This window comes from Mastomys coucha, unplaced genomic scaffold (assembly GCF_008632895.1).
Source record: "Mastomys coucha isolate ucsf_1 unplaced genomic scaffold, UCSF_Mcou_1 pScaffold3, whole genome shotgun sequence".
NCBI lineage: Eukaryota > Metazoa > Chordata > Mammalia > Rodentia > Muridae > Mastomys > Mastomys coucha.
Window position 1 is genome coordinate 46709805 of NW_022196909.1, and position 23473 is coordinate 46733277.

The following is a 23473-nucleotide window of genomic DNA, read 5'->3' on the forward strand; positions in this document are numbered from 1 at the left end:
AAAAAAAAAAAAAAAAAGGAACCTCAAAGCTCTCTGTGAGTGTGAAGGCTGTGCACACTGTATCTACAAACCCCATCAGGGAACATATGCACCAGAGACCCTGGCAGTGAGTTTAGAGAACCGATGGTAACCATTTACCAGGTTCTCTCACATAGCCCAGGATAGCCTCAAACTACCTAGATGGCTGTGAATAACTGTAAAGTCTGTTGTTTTTTTAACCTTAAACTTTTAATCTGATTCCCAAGAGCCAGGATCACAGGTGTATTGGAAATATGTGAGTTCTAGGTCCAGCACTGTTAAACAAGATTATAGAAGCTGGACTTGGTGGAGCACGCCTTTAATCCCAGCACTAGGGAGGCAGTGACAGGTGGATTTCTTGAATTTGAGGCTAGCCTGGTCTACAGAGTGAGTTCCTCTGAGTGGCCACACTGAGAAAAGCCCTGGCTCAAAAAACAAACAAAACTTGAATAAAATGAAAGCAAGCTCAAGGCCCACGCTGGCCGCCCTGGACTCACCCTTCCACTCATCTATAAGGAGATCCCTGCTCTCAAAGGACTGGTCATAAGGGTCAGCCACAGGCTCATCATCAGGGTCGTGGTACTGAGCAAAGTAGGCATGTGCGAGAGCTTGGGCCGCTGTGATCCTCTTGTCGGAGTCCAGAACGAGCATCTTCTCCAGCAGGTCGACAGCTGTCATACCAGAGAAGAGGAGGAGAACACATGACATTAGAGCCACCACTGTGCACGGCCCAAGCCCCTTCCATATGCACACAGAGCATCCTTAAGGCACCTCTCCGCATGCAGTCCCTGTCCTGTGTGCATGTGCTGAGTGCCTCTGGCACATTTCAAAAACATTACTGAGGTTCTGGGTTTCAAACCCAGAACAAACAAACAAACAGCCGCCCTCCGCCCTTCCTCTCCACACTTGCCTTGGTTTCATTTGTAGATACTCCAGGTGTTGAGCACACCATCACCAGAGGCCTGCTCTCTCCCCCCTGTGCTCTACTGTAACCCCTCCCATTTTTTCTATTCTTTAGATTTACCAAAACCCAGAAATTACATCTCAATCATCGATAAGAGTGAATGAAGTCAGGCATACTGGGCCATACCAGAAGTGGTGCTATGACCTGGGCCACCGTAGCCACCATGGGCTCCCCTGCTGCTGGTGCTAAAGGTGGAGCTCTGTCCCCTTCCTCCCCAGGTCAGTACAATAGGGAGATGCTTTGTCTCCTGCAGACTGTTGGTTCCTTTCAGTAATGCTTTCCAGGCCTTTTCTCTCCCCAGCGCAATGACCTCACTAGAGTCTGTGCAGACAGACCTTAGCTCTGTCTGAGGAGGTTGTCCTGCTTAGGAGGATAATTTGTTAGAGCAGTTATCACACAGAACAGAAAGGTTTTCTAAACTGCACAGGTTCTTTTAAATTTATGTTTAAGTATGTCTCCACTACAGTGTATGCCTGCTGGCTGAAAGTCTAAAAGCCAGCAGAGGGCACCGGATCGTGGAACTAAAGACAGTTGTGAACCACCATGTTGGTGCAGGGACTCAAACCAAGGGCCCCTGAACCAGCAGAGCAGCCAGGGCTCTCAACGCTTAGTCATCTCTACAGCTCCAGATGATTTCTTCAATGTGGAAGGCTGTGGGTGTGGAGGAGATCTTCCTGAAGAGATGATGTACTCCTCTGAGTGACTATGTACCCTGCAGTCTGAACTCCAGTTAGCCACAGAAATACAGGCTTTGAAGGTACAGAGAAAACACAAACGTGCACATGCTGGCTCTCCAGGCTGGAGTGCTGGAAGAGGGCTGGGACACTGACAGGGAACTTTGCAAAGTGTGCATGGTGGCACACACCTGTAGTCCCAGCATTTAACAGGCCACATGACCCTGCCTTCAACACTGAAGCACTGGTGGACTGTCTGGATACAAATTCTTCTCATGTTCTTCTACTAACCCGCTGACTTCATACTGAACATGAATTAGTGGGTGCCTGCCACCCTAGGATAAAGGGGTCCACGCCCTCAGGACCAAAGTGCTTAGATGAGGAGCAAGACTCTTCAAGGACGGAGGCAGATGTAAATGGACACTCTAAGATCAAAGGCCATGTGACGTTCTCAGCTGTGTTGAGACTAGCGGTGATGCGAAGCTTGTGTCTGACAACATGGCTGTTAATATTTACATCACTGCTGTGCAGCCCAGACAAGCATGTTGGGGACGGCTAGGCCAGCGATCGCTAACAGCACGTTCTTTCTGAGGAGCACTTGGCAATGGGCTGCCAGGTACATGTGGATGTGAGCAGGCTGTGAAGAGCACCAGATGGGCCAGATCCTCCTGTCAGTCCCCAGCAGCCTAGACTCACCCCTGTAAGCCAATTCTTTCCAGCATCTACACGGGGATGTGTATCAGCTCAAACACTGTGCACTGCACATCTGATGGGTGAGGATTCGGAGACAGAGCCATTACGGAGAGATTACAGATCACGGGGACCTCTTAGACCCTTACCTGGATCCTGCAGCTCAAAGAAGTTACTGAAAGCCCAGTGAGCCTGACAAGGAAGCCACAAACCTAACCCAACCTGTCAGCACCGTGCACACCCTAGGCCTGAATGATGTCGCTTAGGCTGGAATCCCTCCTCCAACGCTCGTTCGCACCTCTCCTGCTACAGGAATCATTGCCAAAGCCACAGCCACGCCTCGGTACGTGGCAATAGACGGGGTTCTTGAAAGGGAAACAGCCCCTGCCTTTCCCAGCTTCTGAAATCACTGCCATAGGCACCAGCCCTTCAAAGGCTAAGTAACTCTGGCACACGGCTTCTGGATCCCTCAGAAAGGGACGCGACCCACGAAGACGTCAGTGCAGTGGCTTAACAGTAACATCTGCAGGAATGGGAGAGGCAGGGGCCAGCAGGTGCCACCTGCTCATGCCCTTCTCATGGCAGGAGCCAGTGATCTGATGGTTCCATATCTACTAGTGCCCACTACACCCGAGTGAGGACCCAGGACCTCAGCACACTGTCCTGCAACCATCTTTAAGGAAAAGCAAGGCACAGTCCGAGCTACACTGCACTTCTGTCTGCCAGGTGATCCTGTGGGTGATGCGGGCAGGAAGGCGAGGAGCCATCCGCCAGAGTCTGAGATGGCAAACTAATGCTGCACAGGCTGCTTACACCCTGAAGGGCAGACAGGGGAGGAGAGGAGGAAGAGCCTGTGAGCGTGGAGGACATCAGGACCCAGCGCCGGGCAGTAAGCACGCGTCTATGCCTGTTTTCCATCCTCAGCTAGGCTCCACCTACCACCAGTGGCTGTAAGGATCACGCCTCCTTCCTTCTCCCCCAAGTCCTCATAATTGCCTGTTCTCCATTCTTCACTGCCCTTGTCCTTTCCACCATATTCTGTGAGCATATAAACATACAAGCCTATCATCATATGATCTTTCTTTAAATGTGACAGTACAGACAGACAGTAACGGCCATATTTATTAAGACCCAAAAGTTACTTAAAGGTACTCAACTCACCCAGGGGATTGGCACCAATAAATACATTTGCGAAGTTCATCTTCGGCATCTGGGCCAGAGACTGAATGTAGTTTCTTGCCTGTAAAAACATAGACTTTCAGAATGACTGTGTTCAGTAGTGTTAGTGATCTCGGGGAATGAGCAGCGGTGGCTAGGCCGAGGCCCCCATATCCCAGTGCGGACCACTGCCTGGGCGCTCATTTCAGGCTTACTCTTCTAGCCACTGACCTCCTCCATTTGTGACCACTGACTTTATTCTTGCTGTCTCCCCAAGGTTCTGTTTCATGTGGATGAGAGTGATAACCAATCACCTACTCTTTTAGTAGCTTTCTGCTCAAAGGGTCAGAAGTTTAAACCAGACCTGAGACTAAGAAGTCTTTACACTAATCAGGTAAGCCATGAAGAGGAGCTGGTACCGAAGCAGATCCACTCCCATTTGACTTTGTAGGAACCAGACAGACATAGCTGCAACCCCTTCCTACTCAACCATGTAGAATGGAAAGAGGAATGGAAGAGAGGTAAGAAGTCCAGCTCACCCAGAGAAGCCATCATTCAATACAGACAAAAGCTGAAATGCACACTGCTCTATGAGGGTCTGTTTGTCTGCTAGCCTGTTTCCCCAAAATACTAAGGGCCCATTTCAAGAAGCACCCGGTCACCTTGACCATAAACTGGCGTTAGGTTAGTTATGGGTTGGTGAAGAACCCGATTCCCCGGGTGCTCATACTTACTATGAATTACTTGTCTATTTTAAAAACCCAGCAAACCTATTAGCACAAGGGATTTTTTTTTTTCGAGACAGGGTTTCTCTGTGTAGCCCTGGCTGTCCTGGAACTCAGAAATCCGCCTGCCTCTGCCTCCCAAGTGCTGGGATTAAAGGCGTGCGCCACCACCGCCCGGCTAGCACAAGGGATTTTGTAGTGTGTGCTTGCATGTAGTCTTCGCTTGGTTGTACAATGGGTGGAGAGCACACTAATGAACGCTGCTCCATGCATCTGTGACGCAGCTGCAGCACACCCACCCACACACACCTCCAACCACACACGCTACCTCAAGCACAAGGTTCAGAAAACCAAACGCCAGGGAACTCTGCCCTGCGCTGCACCATTGCCTCACAGCCTGAGGACATTTCATCCCTAATGTCAACACCCTGTTGGCACACAGCCAGTACTGCTTTAACAGTTCTTGGGGCACATGCAAGCATTTGGTGACATTAGAAACTGCTGGCTATACACAGACACTACAACAAGAAGGTGGCCGCCGAGTTAGACCTCCCTGAGCATGCTCTTTGTTCTCACCTCGTGGCTTGGCATCCTGTTAATGAGGTAAGCAGGGGGTGTCCCCGTCAGACGCATTATCTGCTGGAGCTGGTTAATATCTTAAGATGCCTAGTCAAGGGCATTGTTAAAACACAGTGTAAAAATCAACTCCAGGTGTTTAAGTCAAAGCCATCCCAAACAAAACAACTCTACTTCCCAAGCACACCAGGGGGGCCAGAGCCTAAGGGGGCAAGTAGAACAGTCTTTGGAGAATGGCAGGAGCTAGTAGGCATGTAGCCGGTGAGGGGCCATGCACACATGAAAACAAACTCTTACGTGTCAACTTTAATATTAAAATAGTTTAGGTTCTCTGGACTCTCAAGCAGACTGCTCCTTGATTCAGGATGCCAGCCAGAGAACCATTTTTTTTAGGTTTATTTTTTTATCATTATATCTAAGTACACTGTAGCTGTCTTCAGACACTCCAGAAGAGGGCATCAGATCTCATTATGGATGGTTGCTGGGATTTGAACTCAGGACCTCCGGAAGAGGAGTCAGTGCTCTAAACCGCTGAGCCATCTCTCCAGTCCCCCCCAGAGAACCATTTTCAAGTCCCAATGGTCAAAACCTGTTTGCTACAGTGGCAAATGTAGAAGATGGAGATAATGTTGACGAAACTCTGGAAATCTAACATAACCAACAGATCTACCTGGGGAGGAGACTCAGTGTGGGTGGCATAGGCTCTACGAGACACACCCCCACAGGCTGAGACACCTGGAGTGTGGGTGCTGAGCTATGCCAAGTCTCAAAGACACTGGCAGTAGTATTATTTAAAATGCATGCCACAAATATATAGGTAGACGGAGTAGGGTATTTAGGAGTGATGGCAAAGGCAAAACAGAAGCCACAGTCTGGTTGATAGTGTCAGAGCATGCCACAGTTATCCTCACACCTGTAGTGAGGGAACATTAACTTCAAAAAACAGAAAGTTTAGAACGCCACGTCTATCTGACAAGGGCAAAGCTGCATGAAGTTTCCGTTACTACATTTTCACATTTATTTGTGTGAGGAGAGGCAGGGCATGTGTACCACTAATGGATGGAGATCAGTGGATCAATCTCCAAGTTGTAGAATTCTCTAGCCACCGTGTGGGCCCTAGGAGTGAACTCAGGTCCCTCTGCTGCTGAGCCATCTCAGTGTCCTTACTCAAATGACAGGTCTATTAACTTCCCTCAGCCAGGTCACCAACTCACCAGGTACAGGCCACAGCTTCTGAAATGGAAACCCACTGTCAATTCATCACATGCTCCCTCTCAAAGTAATGATGGGAACTAACCCTTAGTATGATTTGTTAGCTTCCTTTCTCCTCACATAAGCACCAAGTCAGCCTTCAGCTGGAATCTTATCTTTAAAAAGTAAGACAAGGGGCTGGAGAGATGGCTCAGTGGTTAAGAGCACTGACTGCTCTTTCAAAGGTTCTGAGTTCAAATCCCAGTAACCACATGGTGGCTCACAACCACCTGTAATAAGATCTGACTCCCTCTTCTGGAGAGTCTGAAGACAGATGCAATGTAATTACATACAATAAATAAATAAATATTAAAAAAAAAACTCTTTAAAAAATTAGACAAGTAATTTCACTCCATGGCTTCCCGTCCTACATTAGCATGAACCCTGCTCGAAGGTCTGATTACTGCTAATGCGCTTGCCCTTCTGTGTTCTACCTGAGTACAGAGATGGGCCGGCTCACTTTACTACAGACTTTGGACTTCCCCCTGCAAATTCTATACTGAACAGTGCTCTGCATACTGAGAGGACAAGCAGGGTGAACTAGCCACAGCAGGATTCAGTTAAGTTCCTAAGCTCACTTCTCTCATGCTCTCCTTGCAGGTGGCATGTGCAGGATGGGCCATTTGTCATCTGGGAGTCAGGAAGATGTATTTCTGAAGAACAGGGGCAGGGCTCATGCCTCTGCTTCCTTGGCTTTGTGACCTGTTCCCCCCTGGTTAACTAGATGCCAGAACACTAGGCAGTGAGCTCTGTCCTGGGGCCTCTGCCATGACCCCCCAGCCAGCTTTCTGTCCTGTTCTCCCTACTCCAGCCTTCTCTGTTGTTCAGGCCCATGTCCTTGTCCACATTGGCTTCCCTGTTCTCTTCTCTCCAGAAAGGATAAATTACTCGGTGACTATAACTCGGTGACTGTTGACTATAATTCTTTACTAAAGTCTTTCCTTGTAAATTTTTTGAATAGTTTTACTCACTCAGCTTTATTTCACTGTATGTAGGTACTGTATGCTCCCTGCCCCCAGGGGTTCTGGGGGTTAGACCCATGGCCATGTTGACGGAACTGAGCTACATCTACAATAGCTGTTTTTTTATTTTTTTTTATTTTAAGTGTCTACTAACTTAAGCCCAGGCTGGCCTCCAAGCTGCTATGTAGACTAGGCCAGTTGCAAAGCTCGAGTCCTCTACCCCTGCCCTAAGTGCTGGGGTTACGGACCTGAGCTATCATACCTGGTACTTTGGAGACTTCAAAAGTACGGGGTGGTGCCATCAACACTAAATTAGCCTTGCCCGCACTCTTTCAACATTTAGACTACCTTTACCCATTTCTGGTAACTATGCAGGGAAGCTCTTTTCTCACTACGGTATTCAACCAAGTTACTAATGAGAAGATGTTTATCTTGGTACCTGATGTTGTCCATTGCTGCACGAGGACTTCATGTTAAGATAAAAGATATCTCGTGCATCCAGACCGTTTCTTAAACAGAAGTGATGGTTGTCGAAGGGCAGGCACTACTGACCTCCTAGGTCTGCTTCAGAACCTGCAGCACCTATCTCCAAAGCAGATGCTGGAGTGGGAGGGGGACGCAGAGCTGCTGGCAGTAAAACCCAGACAGGAGGACTGGCCACGTCCCTCCCAAGCTGCAGCCTGCCCCATTCCCTCTTACCAGCCAGTCCATCCTCAACACCGCCCTCAGAGCTTTGGGTCTCCATTCCCAGCTTATGCATTTCAAAAGCACCTCTTCATTTGTGGACGACACTTCTGACAATGACTCTCACTGCATGAGATGATTAGCTCGCACTACCAGCACGTGTGCGACCCACTGCCTCTGCCCGGTGACTCAAGGCATGACTCAGGCAAGTCACAGCTTTTTTGTTTTTGCTCATCTTAAAGGAGTACATGAAACAAAATAAACAGGCCCAGCAACCCTTTGACACTCCTCAGAATAGAAATTCAAAAGCTGTTCTCAGCTCCAGGGTCCTCTATGTGCAGCTACACTGCAGATGCGGGGCCCTGATTCTGTCAGTGGAGGTGACTCATGTGCGGTGCTTGCCTGCAGCTACCCAACTGCCTTCCTAGCTGGGCAGAAAGAAGGCTCTTCTGTTGGGAAGAGCTGAGAGGGGAGGCTGGGCGTGCACAGCAGGCCTGGCCTGGCTCTCCACTGGGTTCCCTAAGGGGAGGGGAGGCTGGGCGTGCACAGTCGGGCCTGGCCTGGCTCCTCCACTGAGCTCCCTAAGGGGAGGGGAGGGAGGAGGGGCTTTCCCAGCTTCCTCCAAGTTTCTGGCCCCAGAAAGCGACCAACAGATTAAATCACAGCTACAGTACACAGAGTCACCTTCTTACGGCCTCCATGGAGAAAGCACAAGTTCCAAGTGGCTCATCATGCTATTCATTGCACTGACCAAGGTTCCTGGAGGAGCTCAGAGCCATCTGCAGATTGTCATGAGGGGAGGAAGCTGTTATGTGTGGTCTGAGGGTAGGGAGAGGAGCTCAAAGAAAGAGCCTGCACAGGAGGTGCACCTCTATCGAAATACAGAGCGGGTAACTTTCAGACAAGGCACATTTCACCCTTGACAGGCAAGGTCAGACTAGCACAGGGTAAGTGTTAGAGATTAGATGCTCAGCATACAGTGAGAAGAGCTCTTAAGCATGTGGGCTCAGGAGGGGACATACACACATTTCCCATTAATCTCTTGGAATGAACTGGAATCTCAACTCTCAGTTTTATTAGCATACAATTGCCCCAAAGGGGTTCCCATGGCTTAAGTCCACACCCAGACAGAGTTTAGAATAAAACACTCATGCATGCAAGCAGGCACATGCAGGCTCCCATATGCGCACACACGCATACATCAGCAACAGAAATCACACACAGCACACAGGCACACAAACATTCCAAAGTCAGAGTGCAGAGTGACAGAAGGCAAGCGGCAGAGGCCCCATAGGGCAACAATTGCAATCAGAGCATCAACTCACAGACTCGGAGGAGATTTTCTTCAGAAGCTCAGCCCCTGGGGTTCCAACGAGTCTTAAAATGAGCTTCAACTGATCAATATCTAATGGTGGACTATAAAGGAAAATGTCGGGACAAAATAAAAGTGAAAAACAAAACAAAACAATAATGAGCAAAATAAAACACAACAAGGAAAACATCCCAATAATGGAAATGAGAACCCCCAAATAAGGCCAACATGGTGGGACGAGTCTGGTGGAAGGCTTCTGCAGGGTGACCACTTTCAACACGACTTGCTCCTCCTGTAGAAAGGTTCAAAATACCACCACCACACACACACATCTGTCACCATCGTTCGTAGGAAGTGAAGCCACTGTGGTTGGTCATGCCACTCAGTCCATGGGCCCAGCCTCCACCTCTACCTCACCTTCCACCAAGGCACTAGGAGCCGGCTAAGCAGAGAATGCTGGCACGCAAAGGCGGAGCATACAGCTATGCAGTCTATTTGTGACTATCCCCTAAGGCTTGACCTAATGAGTTTGTAATCTGACAGTTGGGAGGCCTGCTCTCATCCCAGACACTGTTCACTTGAGTGTGCCCTCTGGAGACCTTCTCCTCTCCCCTCTAGGAGGAGAGCATATGAGGGACAGCCAACTGGCAGAGGGCGCTACCCCACTACGGAGGACAACAGGCTGCAACCATAACGCTGTAAAGTAACCAAAGTTTAACAGACTTCACACACTAAAGGCTTTAAGCATAAAGGCCATAAAGGCCCAGAATATTTGTTCTGCCATCCAAAATCTAAGAACAAATGAGCACGTGTCCACTGGAAGATCAGAGTCCATTTAATTTATTCTATTGCCTTCAGTCAGGGGATAAAAAGTCTCAAAGACTTTTAATATTTTCTGTGAGCATCTGAATAGCTGCTTTGTGCCTGAGCTGATGGTGAGGTGGGAGAATATGTGCGCCCACCAGGCTTTGCAGGGTCCTAGCAGCCTCTCAACACACTACATTGAGAACATCCTGCGCTCGCTCGCTCGCTCGCTCTCTGGAGTCGCCCACGCTTGCCTTGCCCCTTTCCCAGTCCACAGCAGACCAGGCCAGAGCGCACTTGGTATCGACCCCCAATTACTTCCTTGGGTCGGGGGGGGCAGCTCTGTGGTTTATTCTGCAGGCTATGCAGCGCAGACTGGCTTTGAACTCAGAATCTTTGTGCTTCATCTTCCCAAGTGCTGAGACGACAGATATATGCCATCATGCTGAGCCCCAACCCTCATTTTAGATTCTGATACAGAAAAGGCACACACACATTTAAAGAACAGGCAGAGGAGATGAAGACATCCTTGTCTTCATTTCGATTTAGCTTGCACAGAGGCAAAACCAGCGTAACTCAGTTATGAGAGCAGCGCCTGCAAGCCACAGCTGCCTCGCCACACTGTTTGTGCAAACCACAGCTGCCTCGTCACAGGGACTGCTTGTGCAAGCCACAGCTGCCTTGTCACAGGGACTGCTTGTGCAAGCCACAGCTGCCTCGTCACAGGGACTGCTTGTGCAAGAAATAAGATGGCATCTTATTTCTTTCTCTACATTTTTTTTTTTGCTTAAACAGAAGAAAATTCTAGAAAGGTGACAGGAAGGTACAGCCTACTGCCTGTTCTACATATGGAATTTAACAAGCCCGTGCATGTGTGTACACACGGGTTACAGCTGCTTTCACAGGCCTGCAGCAATCACTAATCTGGCCCTTTAAGAAAAGATGAGCTAGTGCCCCAAAATGGCATCCTACAGAAAACTGAGGTAACCCAGAAGCGAGTCCACACTCACAAGATATTTCTGAAGTTAGAATGGTTAAAAAAAAAAAAAAAAAAAAAAAAAAAAAAAAAAAAAAAAAAGAGCTGCTACTGAAAATGGTGACCATGAGATGCTCCAGGTGCGAACAGTGAGGGACTGAGATGGGGGACTGAGATGGGGGACTGAGATGGGCGCTGACACAGGTAACATGCCAATGGTGACAGCTGGGCACTCCCTGCAGACGGAAAGAAGCTACTCAGTTTATGGAAGTCTAGCTCCATTCACATTTCTACTCCCTGGGAACATGTGATTTTACTAGCCACTTCAAGAGGATGTATGTTAATAGAAAAATTAGACTCTTCCAACCTTCAAGAGGTGATTTTAACATGTATGACTCAAAAGTAGCGTATTAACGAGCTGGATTTAGTGACTTTTTAAAGAGGCAAGTTTCATATTCCCTTTGGGGAAGGAAGGTGGAGTCTGGGTTGTTCCCTGACTGACTTAGCTTCACCTCCAAACTGCCTGAAGAGCAGGCATCCATCGGCAGGCAGCACTCAGCCAGACCTTTCTCCCCTGTCTGCAGTGTGAGCTATCTCAGACTAAGTCATAACCAGCTGGCTCGTCAGCCTTATAGCCACACCTTCTGCAATCTGTCACTGAACTTTGTTCTGCCTGCCTCAAACTCCCATTCTTAAATAGGCTCACAGCTTCACGTGCAGGCAACCCCCAGGCCCTCTCTGAGCCTCTTCCTTACAACACGCAGTTGTAAGGATGCCTCTGCTCTTCCTGTTCTGAGACTTCCTCTCAGAAGGGCTTCCCCTTCTAAGGGCTGTTCTAACAAGAAGTCTTTCCAGACATGCTTTTTTGAGATGGCCTCAAACTCACTCCATAGCTGAGGTGACCTGAACTCCTGAGTCTCTTGTGTCCTCTCAGGTCCTGGGCTTACAGACACGTGCATAGCGATGCAATGACTTCATGCTTGGCTTTTCTCAGCAGGAACTTACCCCGTACCTCTTACTCCTTGCTTTCCCCCGGGAGGAAGACTCCCGTCGAGTCACCCCTACCACTCCTGTTGGTTCAGCCTGACTACCCTGGTTTTGAGGGCAGGCAGCAACTCCCCAGGCTTGCCCAGGGCAGTCGGCCTGGCAAACAGACTGACCCAACACTTGACCTCACTGTCCCAACTTATCCTCAAAACCCAGGAAAACATCCTGTGCAGTTTATACAAAGAAAAGGGAAAAAGAAGTAAAGAGGATTAACGAGCACGGGGCTCAGTGCAGAGGGCTGTGGGTGGAGCTAAGCCCAGCCCAGCTGCCATCTCCACAGTGAGCTAGCCTTCACAACTAGGATGGCCCCTCGTTCCCCACACAGAAAGTAAGTTTATCATCAGTTTAAAACGTATTTCAAGTAGGATGACCATACCAAATTTTAACTCATAAATTATCTGAGGCCAAAGACACCGAAGGCAGAATAAACAAGGGGAAAGGGATAATTAGATAATTAATGTAACTCAGGTTGACTACCATAGTAGTTAAAAATCCCCCTGCCTCAGCCTCCCAAGTGCTGGGACCACAGGTGTGTACCCTTATGCCTGGCTGAATTAAGTCTTTGGGGTGGGGGAAGTCATTTTAGTGGCAGACCAGGACTTCACTGAAAGCCAGTCTGCTCTCTTCTTTTCTGGATTGTAGACAAAGTCTTTTTTTTTTTTTTTTTTTTTCCGAGACAGGGTTTCTCTGTGTAGCCCTGGCTGTCCTGGAACTCACTCTGTAGACCAGGCTGGCCTCGATCTCAGAAGTCCGCCTGCCTCTGCCTCCCAAGTGCTGAGATTAAAGGCATATACTGAAATAGTTCTCAAGGTTTATGGACAAATATGGAAGTCTCCTGTTTTCTAAAAAATATATATATTCTCAAGGACAAAAGGCAAAGAACAATCTCAACATTTACTAAGACACTTGCTTTTTTTTTTGAGACAGGATTTCACTGTGAGCATTTGCTGGCTTGGGACTCACCAGGCTGGCTTCAAACTCAGATCTGCCTGCCTCTGCCTCCCAAATGCTGGGCTTAAAGGCATGTGATAGCAAGCCTGGCTTCAGGCTGGCCTAAGGATCTGAAGGTTTGGCAGGTGGGGGGTGCCTGACATGGGTGCTGATCTGGAGTTTGTGGTCATTGAACCATCCTTCCAACCTAAAGCACCGGCTTTTAGTGTCAGCAGTGCAACTTCTTTTCAAACCTGAGGACGACTTCTGGAGATGCAGCTCGGTGGTGCAGTGTCTGCCTGGCTTCAGTGTAAGCCCTCCCTGAGTTTAAGAAAAGAGAAAATTAAAAATGAGGAAAATATAGGAAACTAACAATGGCGAGCAATGGGTAGCTAACTATGGTGTGCAATCTAGTGCGTCGTTTGCTCAACCACCCACGTTTTCCTTCATCCTCTGGGAAGAGCAGACCTGAGGCTCACTAGACCACTGTGTGGAACATCTGTAATGTTCCATAGCATGTTTGAAAGAGGACTAACTGTACTGAGACTGTTCTAATACACTAAGGACAGACAGTAAACAGATCAGTGCAGCAACAGAAGCATGTGGCTTGCCACCCAGCAGCCCCGCCACACTCTGTTCACATCTTAAAAAAAAAAATCATTTATTTTATGTGTATGAACGTTTTGCTTGTGTGCGTATCTGTACCATGTGCATGCCTGGTGCCCACAGAGACGAAAAGAAAACACTGGGTCCCTGAGACTGGGGTTATAGATGATTGTGAACTATCATGCAGGTGCTAGAATTTGTGCACCAGCCTGCCAACTGGAAGAGCAGCCTTGCTCTCTAACTGCTGAGCTGTCTCTCCTGACCGTAGGTCATGTCTTAGGAGTACCACATCCACTGTAACGGGGGAAAGGTCTTTTATGCATGAAGGAATTTATACTTGATCACACAGTTAAATAACAAGTCAAGCCTGTGATCTCTGGTAGGAAAATGTCTTGTCTATGTTTGACACAGGCAGGGAGAAGGCCACACAGCTTACGGCCCGTATGCTCAAATGCTGGCATTAGTGAGTCCGATATGTAACGAACAAGTTAGGGTTCCACTTGGAGAGGCAGTCTGAGTCTCCCTCTTTTGCTATTAAGCTCTATCAGCGAATTCACTTGATATCTACAGCCAGCTCGTCTTTTAGAGGAGGGCTTTATTCTTTACATAACCACTCTTATTAAGCTGGATGGAAGGGTTTCCAAAGCGTAGTAATTAGTGACAATGACTGTCCAACATCATGAACCTAATTAATACTGATAGGTTATAAACTTTAATATTGTAGAGACTAATTTAAGTCAAATCAGTCATCAAGATACATTAACCACACAGGCTCTTCCACTATGAGCCATACACAGGACAGCACACACCTAGCAGATCTACGATGCCTCAAAAAGTCCTTACTAGGACTCAGTTCTCAGACAGAAGCTAAGATCACTAGTTCGAATGCACAGTGACTAAAAGGGAGGTAAACAGAAACCCCCAGAGAAAACTGAACTGCTGGAAAGCACAGCCTGCAAACTGTCTCATCAGTGTCCTGTTTGCAAACCACATAGGCTACAGCCTCAGGCCTTCCAGGCTGGCTGGAGTAGGGTCCTCATGTTCTCTAGAGGTTTTGAAAAGAGTTCTAGAAACTGCAGAACAGGGCAGTGAAGAGAACTTCAGGACTCCTTGGGACCTTAAGAAAACTGGAGAGGGCCATTAAACTCATGCTTTCCAGTTCACCCAGTAAAACTAAACACACATGGGTTAACTGCTAGTTTTTCTCAAAACAACCATCTGTCAGAATCGCCTAGTGATGTGACTCACCTGGTAAAGTGCTTTGCTAGCACACATAAGGCCCTGGGTTCTAGGCCCAGCATAGCATAAAAACAGGCCATGGCTCAGGAGGCCAAGGCAAGAGGAGCACTGTGAGGTTGGGGCTACCCTGAAATACACAGTAGTTCCAGGTCAGTGTGGGCTACAAAGAAAAACTGTCGCAAACAAAACAAAACAAAACCGTCTACCAGCAATAACAACAAACAGAAAGATCTACACAGAAAGGATGGGAAAGATACCCGATACGCTGGGAACCAGAGAGACCCTAACTACTGTAGGTCCAGGTGCAGAGTATAAACTTGCCCAAAAGACCCCAGAGAAGGGGTACCTCAGAGGCACCCCCCGGGGCTGGTTAGGAAGTTCTTCCTAGGACCTGGTCATTAGTGCTCAGCTACTCTGAGGTCACTGCAGCCATGGTCCAGAAAGACTCTCAGCCACTGCCTGCCTCCACAGCATGACGCTGGTTTTCCGAGGCACGCAGAACCCAAGAATTAGGGGTAACAGAGGCATCCACATTTCCAAGAGAAGCCTGGGAAGCAGGGCACTGCACACCAGGGCTGGACTCACTGTGAGTCCACACTGTCTCACTGTCCACTGTGGACTGACAAGTGTGATCCATGAAGCTGTGAGGGTGAGGCCCCAGAATGTGGACTATGGACAGAGCTACAGGCAGTGAGCCAAAAGAGAAGGCAAGGCTATTTCCAGCAAGGATAGTAACAGGAGCTGGGCTGCCCAAGCCCTTTGGAGCCTGATGGTGGATGTCCAACTATGGGGTTTTAGTGCTCCGTCTCACCTTGCCTTGTTCTGGCCCTTCCTTACCTTTGGATGAGAATATGTACGCCACTGAAAATGAGAAGTATATAATCTGTTGATTTTAACAGGGGCTACAGCTGAGAGTTTGGCTTGAGTCTCGGAGACTCATGAGGATCTGGATTCTTGGACATGGACTGAATGTGTTTTATACTACAAGCTAAATATGTGGCCTTCAGAGGCTAGGGATGGAGCATTAGTATTCTGGACCTCAACTGTCTCCTGATGCATGTCTGAGCCTGCTGGCACTGCTAATTTTATGCTGGGAACATTAGGAGGTGGGGTCTGGGAGAGGAAGCAGGTCACTGGGAATGTGTGCTAGAAGGTACTTTGTTCTGGATGCTTCCCCCGCCCCCCCACCCCGTTCCCTTTCTCCTGCTTCCTGGCCACCATGAAGTGAGCAGCCTCCTCTGCCACACACTCCTATACCATGATGCTCCACCTCACCACGGACCGAGACACTCCTACTACCATGATGCTCTACCTCACCACGGACTGAGACTTCTGAACCCATGAGCCAAAAATGAATATTTCTCTCAGGTATCTGTCTGGGACTGACAAAGGGCTGCTACAGCCACTGGTGAAGCTAGCACTTCCTGGTGGCTCTGGTCTCAGTAAATCCACAACCATCGAGCTGTATACGGTTAAGGAAATAGAGAAACGAAGATGTTGGAAAACTTGATCAAAGCCACATAGTTCTAAAGTAAAAAAATCTAAAATCAAAACTCTAAATTCCAGGGTCTTGGCATCTAACTGTGAATACATGCATTACAAAAGCAATGAACTGGAAGGCTCCCTACGGATAGTTCTGCCTGTCTGCCTGCCTATGACGGCATGTGTGTCTGTCTGTCTGTGTGTCTGTCTGCCTGCCTGCCTGCCTATGAAGGCACATGTGTCTGGACTACGTCAGCTGAAGAGCTGAAGAGGGGGAAGGGAAGAGGAGAGAGTAGCTGCAGGAGCTCCCAGAGGACAGCACAGGGTGCATCACAAATCCTGTCTAACCCTCTGAGCTTGGACTGTAAGCAAGCCAAAACCTCAAGGGAGTAGAGATGGTCAGATGACCCTGGAGGGGGAGTAACTGAGTGAGCTGCACCGAGCAGCACACAGAGAGTGCAGGACTCCACTCCATAAGACACTGTCTAGCAGAAAACTGTCAGGACAGACACAATGGCATCACAGTCCCTGGAGAAGGGCAGCTGTCCCAAGCTGTCAGCACCTGAGCTTACTGACTCAAGGTGCCAGGCAAGAGCTTACCAGCAGTTAGAAGGTGAAGCATTGCTGCTCTGGTACTTCTAAGAGCCCAACCCAAACCATCTGCAGGCCACTAGAGTCTTGCAAAACTCCTCCTCAAGCCTGATTTTAAGCATTGGTTTTAACATTCTCACCTAAATCCCCTCCCTAAGAGGAGCTGATGGGCGTTCCCACAAACACATTCAAGATACTGTTCCTAAGCCATGGAACAAGTGCCCAGCAGATAGGAGAGAGTGCTCGGTGTCCCAAACCCAGATGGTGCTAAGTATGGGACTACAGTGGAGCTGGCTCCAAGCAGGGACAACGCTGTGTGGAGAACAAAAGCACACACAGGGCTCTCTTCTGTTGCTTCTTTTGTTGGTTGTTAAGCAGCAAACTGGACAGGACTCAGCGGACGTGTCAGCACGGGCCCACAGTCGGTTTAGTACACAGCAGATGTAGAATTAGATACCTCTGAGGTACGGGGGCTATGCACACTCGCCAATGATTTGCAGAAATAGACTAAACTCATTAATAAAGAGACTTGCTGCAAAAGACGACAGGTGAGTTCTAAGAGTGTCTTCTCAACCCCAAAGCCTTTTCCTGGCAAGGTGAGCAACTCAACAAGAGGACAGACCTCAAAAGCAACACCCAAACTGCAAAGAGTCTTCCCCACAACTGAGCAAGGGAAGCGCACATCTATGACAGTACACAGATGAGAAACAGGGCCGAAACATGTGAAAGGATACGGTCTGTACCAGGAAACAGCGTTCTTCCGGTCAACAGCTCAGCCATGATGCAGCCCACGGACCAAATGTCCACTGGAATAGTAATGAGGATACAAACACACACACGGTTTCTATTCATTTCATGGACACAAATGACTCTAACTAGGAGAGATTCAGGTCAGCATTTGAGACACCCAAGGTTTAACAACCATGTTCTTTTTAATAGAAATAAACTTATTAAAACTGTCACCCGAAAAAGGGCTCCACAGGTGGTCCAACTCAGAATATACTAAGATAAAAGAAAGGGGCAAAACTCTGTTACTGGTAAAATGGATTCTCCCAAGAAACAGGTGTTAGGATCAAAACTCTACTCCCCTCAGGCAGTGAGTGTCACAGAGAGAATGGCATGGGAGACTTAAGAAAGCCATGTTAAGGAGCACCCCCTCCCCATCTGGGCCAGGCCTGGGTTAGCGCCCCCTCCCCATCTGGGCCAGGCTTGGGCTAGCGCCCCCTCCCCATCTGGGCCAGGCCTGGGTTAGTGTCCCCTCCCCATCTGGGCCAGGCCTGGGTTAGTGTCCCCTCCCCATCTGGGCCAGGCCTGGGTTAGCGCCCCCTCCCCATCTGGGCCAGGCCTGGGTAGGTGACTGGAGCAGCACCTGTTTGGTTGTAGTGCATCCAATTCAGCATGATCTCAGGAGCTCGGTACCACCTGGTAGCCACGTAGCCTGTCATTTCGTCATCAGTGTGCCGAGCCAGCCCAAAATCCAGAATCTAAGGGCAAGAGCAGAAGTCAGGCACAGAGAAGTCCTGCCACGTGTCCTCACAGGAGTCACTGCCAGACAGCAGGCAGTGCAGTCTTCACTCCGTATGCATGGTAAAGCATCCTGTCACCCCCTGCTAGGGATTCACTCAGACAAATGCCCACAGGGGTCTGCGAGTGCCCACTAACAGGACGGTAGGGTGCATGTAAACCTTGGTATGCTTGTGAAGTGGAAACTGCTGCACAACTAAGTGACAACACTGAAGCACACAGCACAGATAAACACACAATCCAGTAACATGCAAGATTCTGTATAGTTCCATTTATATGAAACACAAGACTAATCCACAGAGTCGGAAATGCGTCAGTGGCTGCCTGCATTGGGTCACTAGGAGGGGACACTCAAACCTTCTAAAGATATTGAGCTTACTACATCATAACTGTGGCTACATGGACATTAAAACTCTACAAAGAGGTACATTTTTTCCTTTTCAACTTTATGTATATGGGTGTTCTGCCCACATGTATATCTGTGCAGTGTCCACAGAGACGAAGAGTGGCCATCAGATCCTCTAGATGTAGATGGTTGTGAGCTGCCATGTTGCTGCTGGGAAACAAGCCATCTCTCTGGCCCCTCTGCATACATTTCAAAACACTCATTAAAAAAAAAAGGCTTGATGCTACTTACTTTTAAAGACAGTTCATTTACTTAGGTCTTATTTAGATCACTCTGAGATCTGCAATTTTTCCTTTTAGAAACCTATCTAATAATCAGTGTTCCAGGAATGCTTAATTGACATTTAGACTATAATATCCCTTTATTACAATTAATGTGTTATATTTCTAATGTAATTATCTTCTAAAAAGGAAAACAAGGTACCGACATCTACTTCCAAAGTTATTTAAACAGCTTGCTCAGTCTACTTCAAGTTTCACAGTCTGATGTCACTCTTTTTTTTATCTTATTTTTTTTTAATTTATTTTTTTTTTAGATTTATTTATTATATGTAAGTACACTGCAGCTGTCTTCAGACACCCCAGAAGAGGGCGTCAGATCTCATTACGGATGGTTGTGAGCCACCATGTGGTTGCTGGGATTTGAACTCAGGACCTTCAGAAGGGCAGTCAGTGCTCTTAACTGCTGAGCCATCTATCTCTCCAGTCCAAGTATCACAGTCTGAAGGACAAATGACTTTTCAGATAGCAAGTCATGGCTTATAAATCACTTTCTCTAAGTGTGGTTGGTCACAACTCTGAGGAACACTTAAGGAAAGCAAACAAATGGTCTATCTCTTCTTTCTTACCTTGAGCTCACAGTCTTCGTTCACAGCGAGGTTGCTGGGCTTTAGGTCCTGGAAAGCAATCAGAGAGAGCATATCAATGATGAGGAGCCCGCTCCCTACAGGTGCTGAAGACGCATACGTGTGGAAGAGCTCAGGGAGAGAGGCAGGCTTCAAAGCCGTGACAAGTGTTCCTTTACCAGTCTACACTGAGAGCAAGGTCACAGTAAATCACCATTTCAGTTACAAGTTAAGGCTGAGATCTGAACTAGATGCCATTCTTCTAGCCCCACCCACACTACCAAAATAATTACCACTGAACGTACAATACATACCCTGTGAATTATGTCAGCTGAATGTATATACTGCAAAAGAGAAGAAAGTTGGTTGAATGAAAGCCACCTTCAGCTTTCTGGTGGCACATTCGCTAGGCCGCCTGCAGTGCTCTCCCTCAGCCAGCAAGCACTGTGCATGCTCACTGCAGGTCATTACACAAACTCTAATTCCCACTCTACCTACTGGAGTTGTCAGCCTCTTTTCTTTCTCTTGGATGACTTCAGTAAGGGTTCCAATGTGCTAAACATCAAAGGTGGTTCTGAAGAGCCCCTCTCACCCCCTCCACTAGACAGCCCTGGTGACTGGCACTCCTTCTGCCTCCCGAGTCCTGAGAAGGCCTAGGAGAGCAGCTCACAGCCCCGAGGAGTGTTTTCAGACCTCCGCATCACACTGACTGGATACCAGGTTGTATCAAGATGCTCTTAACCTTTCAAGGTAGCTGAAGGCTCTTAGGTATTAAGGTCAAAGGTCAAAGGGAAGGACACCGTAACATCTGCTCTCTAGTGCCGCGGCCCGGGAAATACAAGAGCAGCAGGTGTGCTCGATTCTGGAACTCTTTTCCCCGGATGATGAAGCCATTGCCTGTACCTTCAGCCCTCGGAGGATCTGGTAGATAAGAAACTGAACATGGTCATCGGTAAGCTTCTGGCACTTCACGATGTTGTTCAGGTCTGCCCCCATGAGATGGGTCACCAGGTACCTAGAAACAGAAGGGGTGTGTGTGTCTGTTCCAATCCGATCCAGGAAAGACCGCCCAAGAAGTACCGCACGCGCGCCCACACTGAGCTCAGTCTTCCTCCATGTACCAGACTCTCCAATACAGTTAGACCCACTCCTATTCGCCATGTCCGTTCCCAGACTCTGCTCTAATACAGTTGGACCCACTCCTATTCGCCATGTCCGTTCCCAGACGCTCCTCTAATACAGTTGGACCCACTCCTATTCGCCATGTCCGTTCCCAGACTCTGCTCTAATACAGTTAGACCCACTCCTATTCGCCATGTCCGTTCCCAGACTCCCCTCTAACACAGTTGGACTCACTCCTATTCGCCATGTCCGTTCCTGGTCTGTAAAGAAAACACGGAGGTGAAAAGAAACCTGGCTAGACCAAGACAGAAAGGCACACGTGCACTCTAAGTGTGTTCTTTCTCTTTGTCTTCTCTTTTCTAAGACAAGTCTTATGTGGCCCAGGACACCCCCAACTTAGTCAAAGATGATCTTGACTTTCTGATTCTGGCCTCTACTTCCTGAATGCTAGGGTGAGAGACTGTGCCACTCTGGTGATTTGAATGAGAACGGCCCCTATAGGTTCAGATATTTGAATCTTTGGTCCCCAGTTATGGAACTGTTTGGGAAGGATTAGTAGGCACACTAGCTACTTTTATGTCAATCTGACACAAGCCCACGGGGGTCATCCCACCCCTGGACTGGTAGTTCTGGGTTCTGTAAGAGAGCAGGCTAAGCAAGCCATGAAGAGCAAGCCAGTGAGCAGCAGCACTCCTCCATGGCCTCCGCATCAGCTCCTGCTTCCAAGTCCCTGCCTCACTATGCCCTCAATTTCAATGATATAAAATTGTGAGTGAAATCAACCCTTTCCCCCTAACTTACTTTTGGATCATGGAGTGTCATCACAGCAATGGTAACCTTACCTAAGACTGGAGGAGGTGTCATTGGGGTAAACTTTTGAGGTTTCAAAAGCCCAAACCAGGCACAGCACCTACACCCCCATGATAATGTAGTAACCCTCTAAAGTTGTAAGCTAGCCCCAAATTAAATGCTCTCCTCTCTAAGTAGTCTTTTCACTGCACCACCACAGGGCTCCAGATCAAACCTGACGCTTCAGGACACTAGGCAAGCTCTAAGCCACACCCCCAGCCCTTGTAATTAACTGTATGCACGTAATAAAGGATCACATATCTGTAACTCCATCATCATGTTTACCTCATTAAATCCTGTGCTGTTTTAAGATTTTCAAAGTGTAATCTCATCTTCCCAAAACTGACTAGCAAAAGGCCATGGCTTATGAGCGCAGCCCTGCTCACCCTTAAAGGACGGAGGAGCAGGAGTCCAGAGCTCTGTGCGCGGTGCTGAGTGCCCTGCTTTATGCAGTGAGAGGAGGGTGTGAGCGCACTCAGGCCAGCAGGCTTGCTCGCCACACACACTCTCACCACTGCAGCAGCAGCAGCAGCAGCAGCATGGGGACGGAGAGCAGCAGAGCCCCAGGGCTGCGTGTGTGAGGGCAGGAGTTCCTCCTCTCCTCAAGAGGCTCAGGAGGGCTGACTGCCGTACGAAGACTAGAAGACTTGGCCTAGTTTTGACTTTAAAGTGAGATTTTAGCCATTTTCTTAAGACTTGCATGTTTATATTGCCTTAAGGAAAAGGTGAACTTCACACACAATTTAAGAATAAACTAAGAGGCTGGAGAAAGTGCTTCCTGCTGTTGGGGAGACCGGAGTTCAGTTCCCGGAACCCATGTCAGGCAGCTCATAGCTGCCTGTAACTCCAGCTCCAGAAGACCTAATGCTCTTTTCTGGCCTCTGTGGGCACTGCACTCAAGTGCATAGAGACACACCCTCTAACAGACATACAAAATACTTCTTGCCAGGCGTGGCGCACTCCTTTAATCCCAGCACTCAGGAGGCAGAGGCAGGTGCATCTCTGTGAGTTTGAGGCCAGCCTGGTCTACAGAGCGAATCCCAGAACAGCCAGGGCTACACAGAGAAATCCCATCTCAAAAAAACAAAACAAAGAGTAAACTTGACTCCAAAATGTTCTTATCAAGGCAGTGTTGATTGAGTGAAGTTCCCTAAGAACACAACCCAGGGCAGGGGCCTAGCCTGATGTCCCGAGGCCCACGCTAGGACCTGCACTATGGAAGGAGAGAACTAACTCCTGTAGGCGGTTCTCTGGCCTCCACGGGCATGCTGTGGCGGCCATTCACTCACATGCACACATACATTAACTCACACAATGTTAACACTCCACAGATGTCACCACAGTTGGACAATTTCCCTAACAGTTCCTCAAAATTTAGTGAAGAAAGACTGTCAAAAACTGCTGTCTCCTCCTCATCCCAGCCGCTTTCTGGTGGTGCTGAAGAATAGGGCCTGTGCATCTGAGGCAGACACTCTTACTGCTGAGGAACAGGGCCTGTGCATCTGAGGCAGTCACTCTTACAGTTGAGGAACAGGGCCTGTGTATCTGAGGCAGACACTCTTACAGTTGAGGAGCAGGGCCTGTGCATCTGAGGCAGTCACTCTTACAGCTGAGGAGCAGGGCCTGTGCATCTGAGGCAGACACTCTTACAGTTGAGGAACAGGGCCTGTGTATCTGAGGCAGACACTCTTACAGCTGAGGAGCAGGGCCTGTGCATCTGAGGCAGACACTCTTACTGCTGAGGAACAGGGCCTGTGCATCTGAGGCAGACACTCTTACTGCTGAGGAACAGGGCCTGTGCATCTGAGGCAGTCACTCTTACAGCTGAGGAACAGGGCCTGTGCATCTGAGGCAGACACTCTTATAGCTGAGGAGCAGGGTCTGCGCATCTGAGGCAGACACTCTTACAGCTGAGGAACAGGGCCTGCGCATCTGAGGCAGACACTCTTACAGCTGAGGAGCAGGGCCTGCGCATCTGAGGCAGACACTCTTACAGTTGAGGAGCAGGGCCTGTGCATCTGAGGCAGACACTCTTACAG

At 48.6% G+C, this 23473-nt stretch overlaps 1 protein-coding gene across 3 annotated transcripts in view; it reads right to left on the reverse strand.

The window, feature by feature from the left end:
- Mapk14 (mitogen-activated protein kinase 14) overlaps positions 1-23473 on the reverse strand; it is a 60583-nt gene that overhangs the window by 3054 nt on the left and 34056 nt on the right. The window contains exons 4-11 of one of the 3 annotated variants that reach the window (XM_031348750.1): positions 20367-20478; positions 19778-19807; positions 19467-19514; positions 18059-18173; positions 17424-17495; positions 9028-9107; positions 3508-3586; positions 516-689 (exon numbers count right to left, since the gene is read on the reverse strand). In XM_031348750.1, coding sequence (XP_031204610.1) covers positions 516-689; positions 3508-3586; positions 9028-9107; positions 17424-17495; positions 18059-18173; positions 19467-19514; positions 19778-19807; positions 20367-20478 — 710 coding nt within the window. Of the gene's footprint in view, positions 1-515; positions 690-3507; positions 3587-4805; positions 4886-9027; positions 9108-17423; positions 17496-18058; positions 18174-19466; positions 19515-19777; positions 19808-20366; positions 20479-23473 lie in introns of those variants that run through there. The other 2 variants (XM_031348751.1, XM_031348752.1) reach the window with 2 other exon arrangements.